At 42.3% G+C, this 15795-nt stretch overlaps 1 protein-coding gene across 5 annotated transcripts in view; it reads right to left on the bottom strand.

Moving 5' to 3' along the window:
* Window positions 1-704: 704 nt before the first annotated feature.
* Window positions 705-15795, bottom strand: part of ZFYVE9 (zinc finger FYVE-type containing 9) — a 63084-nt gene continuing 47993 nt past the window's right edge. For all 5 annotated transcript variants that reach the window (XM_068953132.1, XM_068953137.1, XM_068953133.1 and 2 more), the window contains 9 exons: window positions 15181-15405; window positions 12660-12742; window positions 11814-11918; window positions 8750-8900; window positions 7293-7373; window positions 5795-5957; window positions 4559-4664; window positions 3223-3399; window positions 705-2374 (listed from right to left, as the gene is read on the bottom strand). In XM_068953132.1, the coding sequence (XP_068809233.1) occupies window positions 2213-2374; window positions 3223-3399; window positions 4559-4664; window positions 5795-5957; window positions 7293-7373; window positions 8750-8900; window positions 11814-11918; window positions 12660-12742; window positions 15181-15405 (1253 nt within the window). In that variant the 3' untranslated portion in view covers window positions 705-2212. The remainder of the gene's footprint in view (window positions 2375-3222; window positions 3400-4558; window positions 4665-5794; window positions 5958-7292; window positions 7374-8749; window positions 8901-11813; window positions 11919-12659; window positions 12743-15180; window positions 15406-15795) is intronic.

Raw genomic sequence — 15795 nt, 5'->3', positions numbered from 1 at the left:
CAGTTGATAGTGTTTTGCACAAACATAATCCAAACCTAAATGACTTTTGGGGCAAAGGAAGAGAAGATTAAGATCTTTAACCTCTTTTACTGCATTATTAAGCATAACAATGCAACTAACGTAACTGGAAAGCTGCTGCTGTGGCCAAGCTAGAGTGCAGTCTCTAGAAGGAAGCTTTTACTGAGTTTATGGAATGCTCTTCCAGATACTGAATCTTGCCTACGCCACATGGTGCTGCACTTTGTCCTAAAGTGTGCATAAACAGTGTGCAGAAGGGAGTTTAAACGTAGCCTTAGCCCTGTTTCGTTGTGTGAAGTAGCTTAAGGTTTATCCAGCATGAAACGCTAAGCCACCTTTTCCCAGAGGCCAGAGGTAAGGTTTTACTTTAATGTATCCTTAAAAAGGAAAAGTGTTAACTACTGTGCTCCCTCTTTTTTTTTTTTTTTTGGCCAATTTTTGTTTCTGGAGTTGGACTCCAGATCTGTGGCCCTTCTCTCCAAACATTGTGTGGTGACAGCTGTAATTTGCTGTACTGGATTTGTAAGTTTTTTTTTTCTTTTTTTTCTTTTTTTTTAAGCAGTAGTCATTTATTCACAAATGCACTCTCTACATATACTGTGCTGCCCTTATGAAAAACACATTGCTACTTGTACAGTTACCTTTTTCTTTTGCCTGGCTACTGCTGTATATATTTGCTTGTTTAAAAAAAAAAAAAAACACAGTTTCAGTGCCACAGTAGCCTTGCAATTCTCTTTCTTTATATAGAAACAAAATAAGCCCCAGCACACCCAACAGGACTGATTGATTGCAAAGTAGGGACAACGCCAAGGGCTGAGCGCTACTTGCCTTTACCATAAATTAGCCCCTCCGTTTCCAAACTAATTTTCTGTTTCTGAAATGGCCACTGTGGGGGGGTGGGGGGGGAACCTTTGCCCTCTTCCTGAGAGGGACATAAACAGCTGCTTTGCATGGTTAAGACTAAACAAACCCCTGCTCCTGCTTTCAGCTCTTTTCCTTGGTTAGCAGCTTTCCATAGAGACAACTTAATTTAATAAGAACGTGGAACCACATTTCCTCTGGCTGATTCTCAGTTCCAGCTTCATAATGTTGTGGCAGACGTGAGCAGCTGCTTCCTTCACAAATGCCATCTTAGGTGAGACCAAGAGCACTGGGCCAAGTGCAAGTTTTCAGCGCTGACCAGAAAGCCTTTTTCAGCAGAACATGCAAAAACGGCCACTCTATACTTTTATCACAGGTAAGCTTTTACATGGTGCTGCTAATATGAAGTGCAAGCTGTCTTGTATTACATGACACTAGCATTACACTACAGCATACAGCAAGGAGGAGACTTAAAGCTGCCCTGGGTGTTACTTTTCTTGAAAAAGCAGGATCTACTGGGGAAGAGGAAGGAGCTATAACTGCACTTGAGGGCTAATATTTCCTCTGCTTGTGACAGAAATCTGAAACTCATACAGATTTGATTTGTAAACAAAGTATAGAATAGCAGAGTTGTTCTAGGAGATTACAGCAATCTGCTGAGGTGACAAGTTTGTATAGTAAATAGAGGAAAAAAGTAAACTAATCTATTACATACACACAACTTGCAGTTTACGTAATACTGCTTTCAGAGAGATGCGTGCCCTTCTGCTCATTTTGACAAAGGTCTCTCATACAAACGTAGTTATGGCTAGGTAATCTTTCCACACATCTCTCTAGGGATACCCCAAATGTATTTCAACCAATAATCTGGTCAAAATAATGTAAACGTTACTTTTTAATGTCTACAGAATAACCACAAACGGCATTATGATGAGGTCAGAATGGAGGTCTTGATTGTTGTTTCTTACGTGTCCGTCTACAAACAGTACAAGATTGGAGTTTCATTTTTTATTTGCGCCCCAGTGATCTTTGCACCCGTTTGAGCATTTAGAGTACATGACTGTAAGTCTTTAAACATGAGCATTTTTTCTAAACAGTAACAGAAGTGTATTAGCTGCAAGGATAGCATAGCCATGTTGTAGTATAGAAGCTGCCCTGATCCTCTGTTTGTTGACAATGCATAGAAGATTTAGAATTATGGAACAACCGTCCCTCCTCCCCCCCCCCTTCCCATTAATAGTGTTAACAAAAGCTTAATTTTTCCAGTTTTAAAGTGCAAATGATTCAGATACAACTGCTGCTGGAACAGGTCTGAACAGAAAATGAAGTCCTCTTATGAGATGTTTTCCAGAATATAAAAGATGAGCTCCATTATGACTGGCCCCTCACTCAACTGACATGCCCCTCCATGAATCACTGGCACTAAGGCACTGTCCAGGTCATTCATGTATTGAGAGGGCAGTGGCTGTCCATTACTCCCAGCTTGATAACCAACCTAAAAAATACAAAGTAAGAGTGGGTTTTAGGGCAAATAGGACACAAGGCTGCGGTTCAGTGGGCAGTAAGGGAAGTGACTTTGCTGTGCAGGAGGAAGAAGGGCTGGCTGAGTGCCAGCACTAGACCAGGACAGAGCAGGCACTAAAGTAGCTTCTCCAGTTGCAGCTGCCTAGACAAAAGCAGCCACTTTTTTTCCACTGCTTTCTCAAAGCAGATCGCTCAGCTAAGCGGGAACCACACCCTGCATGATCAGACTAAGGGGTACAGTAGTTAAATGCAGGTAGATACTAAAAATACTTCTGCTCCCAGGCAAAGCCTGTTAGCTTGCCAAGAGAGCCTTATCTCTGCTTGCAGCTTTTGCTGTAGAGTGTTTGGGGGGGGGGGGGAGGGACTGTCCTGCTGCTCTGCCACCTGTGCAATGTGATCTTTTAAGAACAGACTGCTTGGTCGCAGTGTTTTTTTTTTAGGCTAAACCCAAGAACCCATTTCATGTACTTATCCATAATGCCTGGAGAAAAGCTTAGCTTGGGGGGGGGGTTATTCCCTGAACCTCAGGCCTGTGGCATGCTCAGAGCAGTGTTCACAGGTCTCTGACTACGGAGCAGGTGCTACTAGCAGCAAGGGGTGGGAGGTCTAGCACCAATGTTCAGTTACACTATGCACAGCTTTCAGCATTTAACAGATGTCCCAAAACAACAAACAACAGTTACTGCCACTAAATGAACATTTGATAGTGGTAGTTCTTCAACCAGTAGAACAGCTGCTGTGTCATACTTCCTTTCTGAGGAACAAACAAGGGAAAAAAAAAAAACCCACTCAATTAAACTGAAACTAGTCAAGACTTACTTGATCTGAGTCAAGTGTAACACGCAGACCTAGCTTAGTCATTCCATCTTCTTTTAGCAATTTAAGATGCGGACAGAGCGCTAAACAGAAAGCCTTTGCCACGTTTTCAGTCAGTCTGCTATGATCAGCTGGGTCGCTCAGACCATTATGTTGTTCATCATTTTCCAGAAAAAACACCTGGGGAAAAAAAATGTCAATACAAGATATAACACTATGATTTTATAGACAATAAGCTTAATTATTCAAATGGTGTTTAAACTTTTCACAAATGAAGAGTCAAAGAAGAGCAGCTCAGGGAAGTTGTGCAAAAAAAGAAAAACACCTAAAGATTAAACCACCCAATTTAAAAAAACAAAACAAAAAAAACCCAACAACCTTCAAAAGCTAGATATTTAAAGAGCAGTGTTCTCAACCACTTTTCAGTTCTGGTCAAAATCCTCATCATGTAAACTCATTATGTACTGCACACAGTTTTTAATAAAAACCTGCTTTTTTAAAAAAGGTATCATTAAAAAAAAATTCATATTTTTAGTAGAAGCTATCCCAGCCTCAACCAAAAAAAAAAAACACCCTATTTTCATACTACTGTTGTTAGTAGATTTATCGCTGTTGAGCCCAACCACCGACCTTGGAAAAAGGATAGCAAAGCGGCATGCTGTAGCCTGATTAACTCTGTTTCCACTGAGCAGGTTAAGTGAAACACTTCAAGAAATCCTGTAATATTAGCCCGTGTGTGCTGGCAGCTTCACAGGTTTCCTCAGCTGTATATGTAGTGCCTTAACGAAGCAGATGCTTCAAGTGATTTATGTTGCAGCACCTTCATTGTAATTGTTCAACATTTCAGCAAAAGAAAGGTAGTTCAAAATACGATTTTTGGAATAATGACTAAGCTTGGTCTCCATTACAAAGGAATCTTTCTTTTCAAATGTAGTTTTTTTTTTTTTTTTTAAACACAAATATAAGTGAAACCAGCTGTTACCGTGGGTAACACAGGGAACAAGTATTTTTCTGCTTCTTCCCAGCTTCAACAATAGTGCAGGAAAAGAGGTGGCCAACGCAGAGTATGCTGTACAGGATGGATGTGATTGATAGCACCTTGAGCTACGCATCAATGATAGGGCACTGTTCATTCTGTACTATGCTTTAGTAAGTAAGTCTTTCCTTCCAGGTAGGAGAGCTATTACAGGTTTGTCCTGAAGAATTTTCTATTTTTATTGGCGTGCAAGAAAAAGTAGGGCTTGACTATGGTCAAGCGAAGACAGCGCTGCAGTTGCAATCACACAATGCTATGTAAGTCAAGTCTTAGTTTACGTGCCAATCAGGTTGACTTCCTTACCTCTGTCCACCGAATGACCTTTCCATTCGCCTTGTACTCTGAGCCATGAAATATCTTCACACTTGTTATAGACTCCATTGATTTGCCATCAATAGGGCTTACAACACTGCAAAAGCAGAGGGAAAGCCTAAGTTCCTACTTAGCAGAAGACAGACAGCATTTCACGGTGTTCTGCTGAACAGAGGACACTGCAAAGGAAACAGTGTCGTGGATGAAGGGCAGCTAGCCTGCCTGGCTTGCTATGGATTGATCTGTGAGTGTTCTGCAATTGGCATGACTACACAGCAACTTATCACGTCAGCTAAATGGGCCATGGACAAGCATGAGCCTCAGAAAGGAGCTCTCCAAAGACAGACTCTCAGTGCCAAAACCAACAGTTTTGCCTATCGCTGCTAATTATGACCATGCTACTGGGCCTGGATCTTAATAGTGAGCAGCCTTGCTGGAATGGGCTCCTACTGGGCTGAGCCTCCCCACAAACAGCTGAGCTGCCGAGTGAGCACAGATCAGGCCCAGGAAGGACCTTGCTGCAGGTTTTCAACACAGCTTTGCATCAGGACCTTCTGAGGTCCCAGCTCTAACACTGCAGTACGAGATGCATATTTCATGCAAATTTGATTTTTTTAATTCACTTTATAATGTCAGTGTAGGCCAGCACTACCTGAACTGCTACTTATACAGCCCAAAACGTGGTCTGCAACATTTGTACAGAACTTAAAGACGACCCAAGCAGAACGTACCTACAAAAATATCCTTTCAATATGCTGATACCTTAAAAACGGTACCTACTACAAAAGTGCATTATTGCAATAAATACTCAAAGTGACATAAACACCATTCCTCTGGCTCAACTCTGAAGGCTCCAGATTTATTATTGGTATTAAACTAATTTTACTTCCAGCACTACTTAATGCAAATTAAGTAAGAAGTTAGTTATAATATGCAGGATTCAGCACTCGGAGTTGAAGACAGATTAGTGGTTTCCAATAACTTGATAGTGGCGATGGCAAGAAATCTTTCCATAGCATTGACAACTTTCTAAATTGATGTCCCAAAGCTCTATTATCTTAGTTCCATTTTCATTACATTTAATTGCAACTTATCATTCAAAATAGAGGTGCAGCCTTGTCATGCCTATTGATTTGCCATCCTAGGCACCTTATAAGATCAATTAACATTTTTAACAAATGCAGTCAAAGTCACCGTTCATTGTTGGGCGCCTGCTTCTCTACTTACCCCTTACTGAAGTTTTTATCATCATCTACCCACTGAATATGAACGTGTTCCTGAGGATCTTCAGCATCTACTTTGCCACAAGTGATGGTGAAGTCTTTCATCTCTCTCAAGGCCTGCCTCAAAGAGTCCATGTTCTCAGCAGTTATCTGGACCATTACCCCATCTAGGGAACCGAGAAACGCTCATAAGCCAAAATATACCACAGCCCCACTGAACATAGCCCATAAAACAAACATCCTTCCAACATAAAGGTTAGAATCTATTTTAAGAGTTATATGCAGCAATGCTACAGAAGACCATTTAACTCTCAGATTCCTAAAACGCGTAGCACTGATAGCAGTTGACGAGGGAAAACCAAGGATAATGTGCAGTCCATCTACCAGGTAAATTCAGCTGTAGCAATGGCCATATTAGTTTGCCTCAAACACTTGACACCTGCTTTAGGCAGTGTTCCAGCAATGACAGTGTTTCGGTGAGCTCAACACTTGCTTGTCAGTGGCAGAATTAAGATACAAAATTTGGACTAGACCAGTCTAAATTACTGCTGAAATAATTTAGGAATGATTGATGCAGTTCCCTAATGTACAGGCTCCTGGTCTGACTCCTTTTGTACCTCAGTGACTTGCACTCAAACAACAATTTAGACCCAGAAAGTGGCATAACAACCTATATATATGTACACTGACTCAAAGTCACATGGCTGCTTTTCAGGCCCTGACTGACCCCAACCCGTTCACACAACTACAACCACTCAAGCTGACACAGCTTAAGGAGTTCCTGCCTGCCAGTGGAGCTGTAATAAGCGACTTCAGTAAGTGACTGTGTGCATTGGCTTCTTGCCTACCTCTCTCACAAACTGTAAAGTATAAGCTTAAAACGCTACTGTCCCCACATCACATTTGCAGCAAACTTACTTAGACCACACCATTACATAGCTCAGCTAACAAGCAATAATGGCCTTCAGTCCCATGAACACAGTCAGTCAGTGTCATCTGACAACTGGTAAGAAAGAGAAGAGTGAACCAAATCAGAGACATACTAGATCAACAATCTTGACTTTTCATGTTCTCATCTGCCTACATATTGGAATAAGCAATGTATGTTCACAGTTCTACATAATGCAGAGCTACTTGGGAAACAGGATTAGGTTAGCAGGGCTTCCTCTCTGGTTGCTGGATTACACGTTCCACATTTCTTAGGCTCACAGTTTCTTCATTCAGCCCAAAACAGTGAACTGATCCCAGGCTCACAAGTCAGATATTTCATATCTTACCCTCATTTTCTTCTGACACTGTCCCAGAGCATCTGGACTAGTTATTTTCTCAGTTAAGTTCCCCATCTTTGAAGGGGACAGGGTTTTTGGCTAAAAACTAAGATAATGCTGGAACAGCAGCATGATTCGAATGCCCAAGGCATAACAGCAGAGCCCTAAGAACGATACAGCTAAGGAGCAGTGAGAGCGAACCAGTGCATTTTAAGCAAGCAATTCAGTTCTTACCTTCTACGATACTGGACTTGGCAAGGTAACCTGAAGAGGATTTTAAAGCTCCGCTGAACACAAAGAAGCTGGCACCAGTCACTGCAACAACAACCACAGGAGTGATTTAGTGGGGCTTTTGTCAAAACAATGCCGTATACAAGAACTGGGTATCACAGCTCTATCATCCAGAGAAGCAATTAATCTAAATCAGGAAGAATGCTGCTCAGAGTTACGGTGACTTTAATGCATGTCAGAGGCTTGGATCAGGAAGGGCAAATCACCCAGCGATTTTCTAAACTGGACAACAGTTTCTGTCAACCTTAATAAATGCTCATATTTAATCACTCCCTCCCCCCTCCCCCCCCCCACACACCTCTAAGATTCAGGACTGTATTTTAGAGTAAGCAAGTACATAATTTGATTTTTAAATGTTCCCACACAGCTGGCAAAGACTGTATGTGGGCTGTTTACAGATCACACCAATACCAACCCACTGGTCACAGCTCAAAGCCAGTCAGCTTAAAATAAAATTCTCTTAAATGACCACTAAGCATCCCAAGGTACCTGCTGGAAATCCCTCCTCCCACCCCGCGTGTCAAACGAGCAGAACTCGCATAGCCCTGAGCGACCCCCCCCATGCCATACACACTCACCGGAGGGACTGGGGACGTTGCCAACTCAAGAGTTGGCCTCCGTCTTGCTTGTTCTCATTTGGAGATAGCATAAATGGCTTTGCCATAAACTTTCCCCCAAACTCCCGACTTTCAAATTCTCAGACTTGCTGCTGCATTTCAGCTTAACGTAACAAAAAATAAAATCTTCCTCCTTTCCCACAGTATACAGGTCAAGCACAAGCAAGTGCAGCCTAGCCCGCACCCTCCAGTAATGCCAAGGACTGCTCTCATTATTAACACAGAAACGTTGCCTAAGGAAGTTAGAGCACTGCGACCTCTTGGAGCAGCTCCTGTCCTAAGCTGTATTGTGCAAGCAGTGTGGCCGTATTTACAAGGGAGGCAAGCTGTAACGTGATTTATTTTATTCTCGCTTGATCTCCTGCTTTTGCTCCTGCAAAGCTGCCAGAACACCGCTCAGACAAACCCGGAACAGCGTCGTTGACCCAGGGGAGAGCGATGTGGACTGTACCCAGGATGCGAACCGCCTACTGCGCCCGACATCTGAGCTCACAGGTTCTGCAAGGGGAATAAAACACCGAGAGGGGCAAAGGGCAGACAGAGCAAGGTGTTACTGGGTGCTGCTCTTCCTTGCATTGCGTGTCTAACTTACAAAGGTGCCAGCTGAGTAGCGTGGGTACTCCGAATTATTTTCTCTGAACTTCTAACAGAAACTCAGTGAAATACAGACAAACCCAATTCTGACAAATTCACGAAGCCACATGCCGCAACAGCAACACGAACAGCGAAAGGCGAGTCACGCAGCACACGGGGCAGGGCCTCCCTGCGCACGCCCGCTCTCACCCTTCCTCGGTTGATTATGGATACTGATGGCCTGCGTCTGGTAATTCCCATCATCGTTCTGGACGCACACCAGATGCGAGTCTGCTTTCTCGTTGAAGCACGCTCCCCCTGCCAGAACATGCTCGTTGGATTTGTTCATGGCTTTCATCATCTGCAGACAAAAACGTTTACCGTGTTTACGCTGCCCACCAGGCACTACCACAAGCAGGTGATACTTGGAACAGCGCCATCGGACAGAGCGAGGTTCTCCATAGCGCTCATACGCCCGCTTCCAAAGAGATTTCAGCACGCAGAACCATACGTTTCTTTTGGAAAGGGGGTTCAGGCCTTATATCATGTAGATGTTTTAAAGGGCTACCTCTGATGTAACTAGGATAAATGCCATGACAGACAGGTGAGGGCTGAAAAACTTACTGTCTCCAGCCACGTCAAAAAATACATTTAAAAAAAAAAAAAAAAAGTGGATGTAATGTCTGGCTGGTTTACACTACGACAGTTGCTTATAAGATAGATGATACAGATCACAAGTGAAAAACACGGCCTCCACAGAAAGACCAGGACTCAGACTCACGGCATTAACCCTAGTTCTGCCACGACTCTGCTCTGTGACAAAGAGCACAGCTTCAGTTTCTTCGGGCCTCACCCTCACGAATTGCTGAAATTGGAGTCAAGGCTCCCTATTTCAAAGGCTTTTTAAAGAGACTTGAATCACGGACATCCAGATATCACTTGAATTCTCTGGAAAGGAAGCCTCCAAAAAGCATCTGTTAAGTTTTCTGATGTACCTTCACTTCAGCTTTGCTAATTAACATCTACTTAAACGCTTTGACAAAATATCCTTGTAAATCATACAGCTCCCTCCCTCTTTTCCTCCCTTCCATTTCACGGAGACTCAGGCTATGAGATCTTTGCTCCAAAAAGAAAACTGAAGCAGTCACTTATCCTTGGAATTTATTTCAAAACTATAAACCATTTTTTCTTTAAAAAAGAAAGACAGCTAATTAAATTACACTCACGCACCCCCCGTGAACACCCTAAAGAGAAGGAAAATGCTGAATTATTATTTATTAATTATAATTATTAAACAGCTATTAAGTTATTAAAATAATTTTATTTAAAAAGCTAATTAAATTACATCTCTCTCCCCCCCCCCAGTGAAAACCCTAAGAGAAGGAAATTGCTGAATTCTTTGACATCCCCTAACAGCACTCACACTCCCAACTGCACATCCGTCGCTTCCTCTAGCCGATAACCACACACACTACGCACAACACGTTTCTCGCTCTCTGTCTAATATAAAACCTTAATTATAGCATCAGGAACATTATCTGAGGCTCACTATTGACAAACGTGCACAGGTGTAGTGTTTGGGGAGGAAACTTAATTACGATTTTGCCTCAGACAGCAGTGTATTTCATTATCTAGTTTATCAGGTCATGCTCCAAAACCGAGATTTTAGCTAAACAGCAGCCATCTCTTTGGAGGGCAGCCGTTGCCCTTCGCTTAGTCAGAGACAACGGGACATGGCAAGCGTGCTTTATAACACAGCAACTTACTAAAAAATTAGAGTCGCCTTTGCTGAGGGACTAAATAGCGTCAGAGAGCCAACAGTATCACTAGAAGTTGTGGGAAAAGAAAATCATTTTGAAGAGAAAACTGTATTTAATGTGAAATACTACATACTAAGTGTTTAGTTTCTCAACTACAATCTGAATTCACCACGTATAACCCATGCATAAGATTTCAAATGAGTCTTTTAACTTTCTGATAGTTCGAATGACACTCTCTTTGCTAATTAAATACTGCTGTACAAGGGAAACAAAGTAAAGGTCTTGTGGTTTAATTCCCATTAAATCAAACTATGCTCCGATAAAAACAAATCTGTAAAATTCAACCTTTCCAACTGGATTGCATACAATAATGTTCAATAAGTAACACCTTTTCTCCATTTAAAAAGCCGAACCCGTGCGTCACACCGGAAAGAGAATCCAAGCATGACACAAGAGATTTTGCTGCATAACACAGGAATTTCTCAAAGTTCAACTTAGGGCAGCGATAACACATTTGTGAATGTCAGGCACAGCTAACGCTTATTAAACTGCATCTTGCATGCCAATATCTAATTCATGCACTTTCCCAATACAGTAATTTCAGATCGGTGCAAGCTTTAGTGACCTTTTCTGTTTTCTCACATCATTAAGAATGAATATACCTTACAACAGATCCTTTATCTTCTTGCTTCACCAGTTTCAAACTTCACATAAAAACACCTTTTCCTTTTTCAATATATTTCTTCACTCTCACTATTATTTTACTCAAATGCCTCCTGCGGGGAAATTCTCCCATGAGAGAAAGCCGTATTCTTGTCTGATACGAAAAGAACATTCAAAAACCCATTCTGCCCAGGAGGTTTCCTTTTGTCACTAACTGCTGATTTGTTTCAAAACACCAAGTCGACCGTTTGCCCCCTGCTCTTCAGGCAGAGCGCCCACAAAACTACCACTTCTTTCATGGTTCAAATCTCTGTCACTTAGCCTTGTCGACAACACTGAATCCCAACTAGCAGGAAAAAACTGGTAGTTTCTCACACCAGAAATCAAATATAAATTAATAAAATTTAAATATGTAGACATATTTCACCTAAAAGAATCAGCAGTCCAACAACTTTTAATAAATGCTGCGAGTATGAACAGATACAACACAGATGACAAAAGTTCTCCTAGCGTACCCAAAGCCTGAAGTTTATCGACTCATTTGCTCAAATCAGAATAGTATTGGCAATCCTCTAATATTCTCAGTTATTTACACTTTATATGGAAGTAATTAAAAGCTCTGAAGAACAAGAGAAATTATCCTTCCTTTTTAACTAATTACAAGATTGAATCGTATGTCTATTTTTCCTGTGGACACATCCTCTTTCTCTCTCAAATCACGTGCATCAGGTATTTATAGTTTGTTCTGAGGCAGTTTTCATTAGCAGTAATAAATAAAATAACATTCATTTAGATCCCAGGTCTTCCAACCACAAAGGAGCTGTAAACACATGTTTTATTTTAAGCATTACCTCGTTGTATCTGTTGCTGGGAATTTTGATGCTGGTTTTTCTGACTTCCATATCAACCACTAAACCTTGGACCACAGGCAGCGTGTACTGGTAATTTCTGAAGTCCTGGTAATTAAAACAGTTTTTTAGAAAGTCAGGCACAGTAACCATCATTAACACAGTAGGTTTCATAACTAACCTAGTGACCACTAGCGAGCCCGTGAAAATAACTGCATTCAGTGACTGAAAGGCAGGGAGGGAAGGAGGGAGGGAACCTCAGCTTGTAACCTATGTAATTCAAGCGTACACACAAAAAATTTAGGATGTCTGGTAGTCATTTCACTCATTTTCTTACACCAAAATCTGCATTCTCCAGCCTTGAATGTCATTGCTGTATATAAGAAAATTTGTTCTCTGTACTGTTACATCACTACGTAGTCATTAGCTTCTCTAGCAGTGAGATTAGGTCATGCATCAAAGAGAATTTTCTATATCGAAAATATTAGCAAAGTGGGAAGAGCTAATAAGTTTGTTTCACTTGAAACTGTATGATCAGGGAGCTGTGACTCAACACTGCGATGACTCGGCAATTTTGAGGAAGGAACCTGAGCAATTATTGCATTTATTTCCAGGTCTAAATATTCTCCAGTGGCCAGCTCTTGGATGCTAATCTGGATGCACAATTTTTACAATTTACCACACTGTTAAAAGTTGACATCCAGTGTATCAATAACAGCAGGTCATCCGCTCAAATGCCCACTCTTTCCTCTTGTCGTGGTTTAGGCGTGCCGGCTGCTACGTGCAGCAGCACACTTCTCCCCCCACTGATCCATGCACGCCAATGGAACGTGCAAACTCGGCACTTACTGCAAGAAGGTTCATAATCGTGTGTCCAGTCTCTCCAAACAACGGCTTACGAAATCTGACGCTAAAAAGTGGGCATGGGTAAACTAGGGAAAACAAGACAAAAAAAAAAAGCCAGATTCAAATTTGCCTATTGAGAGATCCTGCAAAAACAAATACAATCTTCTCAGGTGACTATGGTAAGCAGCAGCAGCAGAGGAGGTCGGCGCGGAAGACCAGAGTTTAAAAAGCAGAAGGGAAGAAGGATGCGGCGTTATCATAACGTGCCTTCCTCGTGTGCCAGGCCTCCTCGCCCAGCATGCTGGCAGCAGTAAGAAGAATTATGTGGAACGCTTACAAGTGCCAAACTGTCTCAACACAGCGATTTGGACAATGATTGCAAAGATGACCTGCCTAAATGCCTTTCTCAAGATACTTCATGGAAACGGCTTCTCCGTTTTTATGACCATCCTGCAGCCTCCCGCTATAGCATCGTAAGCCTTTAGACTCAACGGTTGACACGTGTCTCATACACAAGCGGTAATACTGATATTATTTAATCTTCTGTTTCCACAGTTCTTGAAAACGTGGCAAATTCTCTACAGGAGGATGTCAAAAAGAATTAAGACGTTTGCAGTATGTCAACAGTGCAAAATTTCCGCATTCCTTAGCAGACTTGGCCAGACTGGCAAAACATCTGTGATGCGATTCAGTGCGTACTGTATGGATCTGGCTACATTACATTATGTTGCAGCAGAAGCCCTAACTGAGCCTGAAACATGACTCATGCAGTAACGTGTAATGCCAAGCTTTTCTAAACGGGTGTCTGAAAGAAGGATCCTAAGCTATCCTCCAGCGCCCACCTAGCCTGCTTTCCAAAACGCTGCACATCTTCACAGTTCCCACTGCAGTCAGAAGGGGCCGCAAAACGCTCAGCAGGTCAGAGTAACACCATCAGGATTTCCTGATGGAATTGCGCTCCGCTCTGCACACTGACACATGTGGAAAGCATCACAGCTCCTGTGCGCGCCCCATCCAGCGGGCCAACTCGTGCACCGCTTCCCCCAGCGCACCGAGAAGTGCCAGGTTTCCTGCGCTGCCACCCTGGCTGCTGCGCGCAGCAGCTCAGCTGCGCCCAGAGGCGCTCGACTCCTGCACTCGAGCGTGACGGTTCATCTGCAGATGCTCAGCAGTCATTTTCTGGACCTCCAGCAGCCCAGAGTGACTCTCGCAACTGGTCTGCTGCACGTCCAGCAGTACTGGACAAACAGCCAAAATCTGCCAATTCTACCCAGAAAAGAGGACGCATCTAGGGAAACCTGGCACTCAAAGGCAGGGGCTGGGGGAAAACGATCTGCAGCCGCAGCTGTCACAGGACAAGCGAATATGCCCAAATCCAGCCCACAGCCATACGAGAGACTCAAGCCTCGCTCCCTAACAAACCCAAAGCAGGTACTTCTAGCTATGAATATCAAAACATTTGTGTCTGTGCTAAAAACAGATGTCGCATCCTAAATACAAGCATCTTTGGTTTTTTAAATGTTGACAGGAATAAATATGCTACTTAAAAACCTCACAGATGCATGCAAAAACATCAGCACCTTTAACACTGATGTTTGTTTAGTCAAGTTTCATCTACAGTTCTCATCCTCAGAAAGCAAGTTTTGAAGATTTTTTTCCTCTATACTAAAATATATGTTTTATGAAAAATTTCCAAGTGTCACAAGTTATATTTACAAATCACTGTAAGGCATATCCTAAAACTTATTTTGTTAAATCTACAGAAAGACTGGTAAGCACATATGAAAAAAATTTAACAACAGTCCATTTTCACAATAAGTCAGCTTTACCAGACCAGTCAATTAAGGCAGCAAATGAGCAGTACAGCAAACTTCTGACCCGTCATGGCGGACAGACTTACAATAATGTCTCTTTGAACCAATGATGGCCAGTGTCTTTTTCAAAAGTTTTTATCCTAACTTTATGCTAATGTTACGCTAACTGCCAAGATCTACTTCAGCCGAAACACCCTCTCCAACCTATTTGTTATTAATTGCAACAGAATTTCTATAACAAACTGCAAAGTTAGCGGCCCCTAGACATATATTATTTCTCTCTGGATAACGAACATGCTTTAAAAAATCTAAAAGCAAATGCTCTTCCATTTCACCATAGAAAGAGCTTAAGATCTCTGAAGCCGTCATTTGTCCTAAATACAGCAGCTAAGTCAGACTTGTTCTGCACATTTCAGGTCACTAAGTGAGCAAGGAACAGTTGCTCAGAACTAGATTTGCCTCCGTGAAAATCTCCCTGATCAGCTAGTACAGATGTTGTAAAAAGGCTGTAGGTCATATCGCAACCTCAGGACTGCTGTGCTGTTAGTTGGAGGCAATGCGGGTACGAAACACCAGCAATAACAGTTTTTACTTGCCCATTTAAGCTTATATGGGCTTTGAAAAGTAACAATTTAGGGTTGGGTGTTCTCTAAACCGGATTATATTCTCCTGTAGAAATTACTGTAGCTAAAAGGATCTACGATACTTACGTCTGTATTCGGCTCCAAGTCTCAACATCAACCGGATGGGGAACACTTTAGCCCAGGGCGTCTCCCATTTCTGGATGAGGAGGCCAAACAAGTAGGGTGGGGTGGGGAGCACCAGGTCCTGCAGGGACTGATACGTAGCCGCAACGTACAAGAAGCCCCCGTGTTCTTTGCTTCCGAGGAAGCTCTGGCTGAAAAAGGAGTGTCCCAGGTTGCCCACAACGTTTCCTATGAACAAACACGTTTGTTATTTCACTAGATTGAGAGCTATACCAAGAATTTAAAGAGTTTTTCAGAAGAGAGAGAAAAAGTCATATTAAACAGACTTTGCTTCCTGAAGCTATGTTCCTCATGACAGTCTATGAATCACACAAGAAACAAAGATTTGCTACCCGTGGGGGTTCAGGCTACCTCTTGTGCAAAACTGCATTGTCTATTATGGAATAACTGCTTTAGACTAGAGTCACCAAAGCCACAGTTATCTCAATCGATCCACCCTTGGTGATACTTGTACTCACTTTCACTGTTAGGAAGTCAGATGTTCAGGAACATGCACAAATACCTTCATTTCTGCACTCGACTGACTTTCAGCCATGCTTACAAGTATATCAGGACATA

Source organism: Struthio camelus, chromosome 8 (assembly GCF_040807025.1).
Source record: "Struthio camelus isolate bStrCam1 chromosome 8, bStrCam1.hap1, whole genome shotgun sequence".
In the NCBI taxonomy this organism is placed as follows: Eukaryota; Metazoa; Chordata; class Aves; order Struthioniformes; family Struthionidae; genus Struthio; species Struthio camelus.
This window is presented reverse-complemented; position numbering and strand designations above follow the sequence as displayed.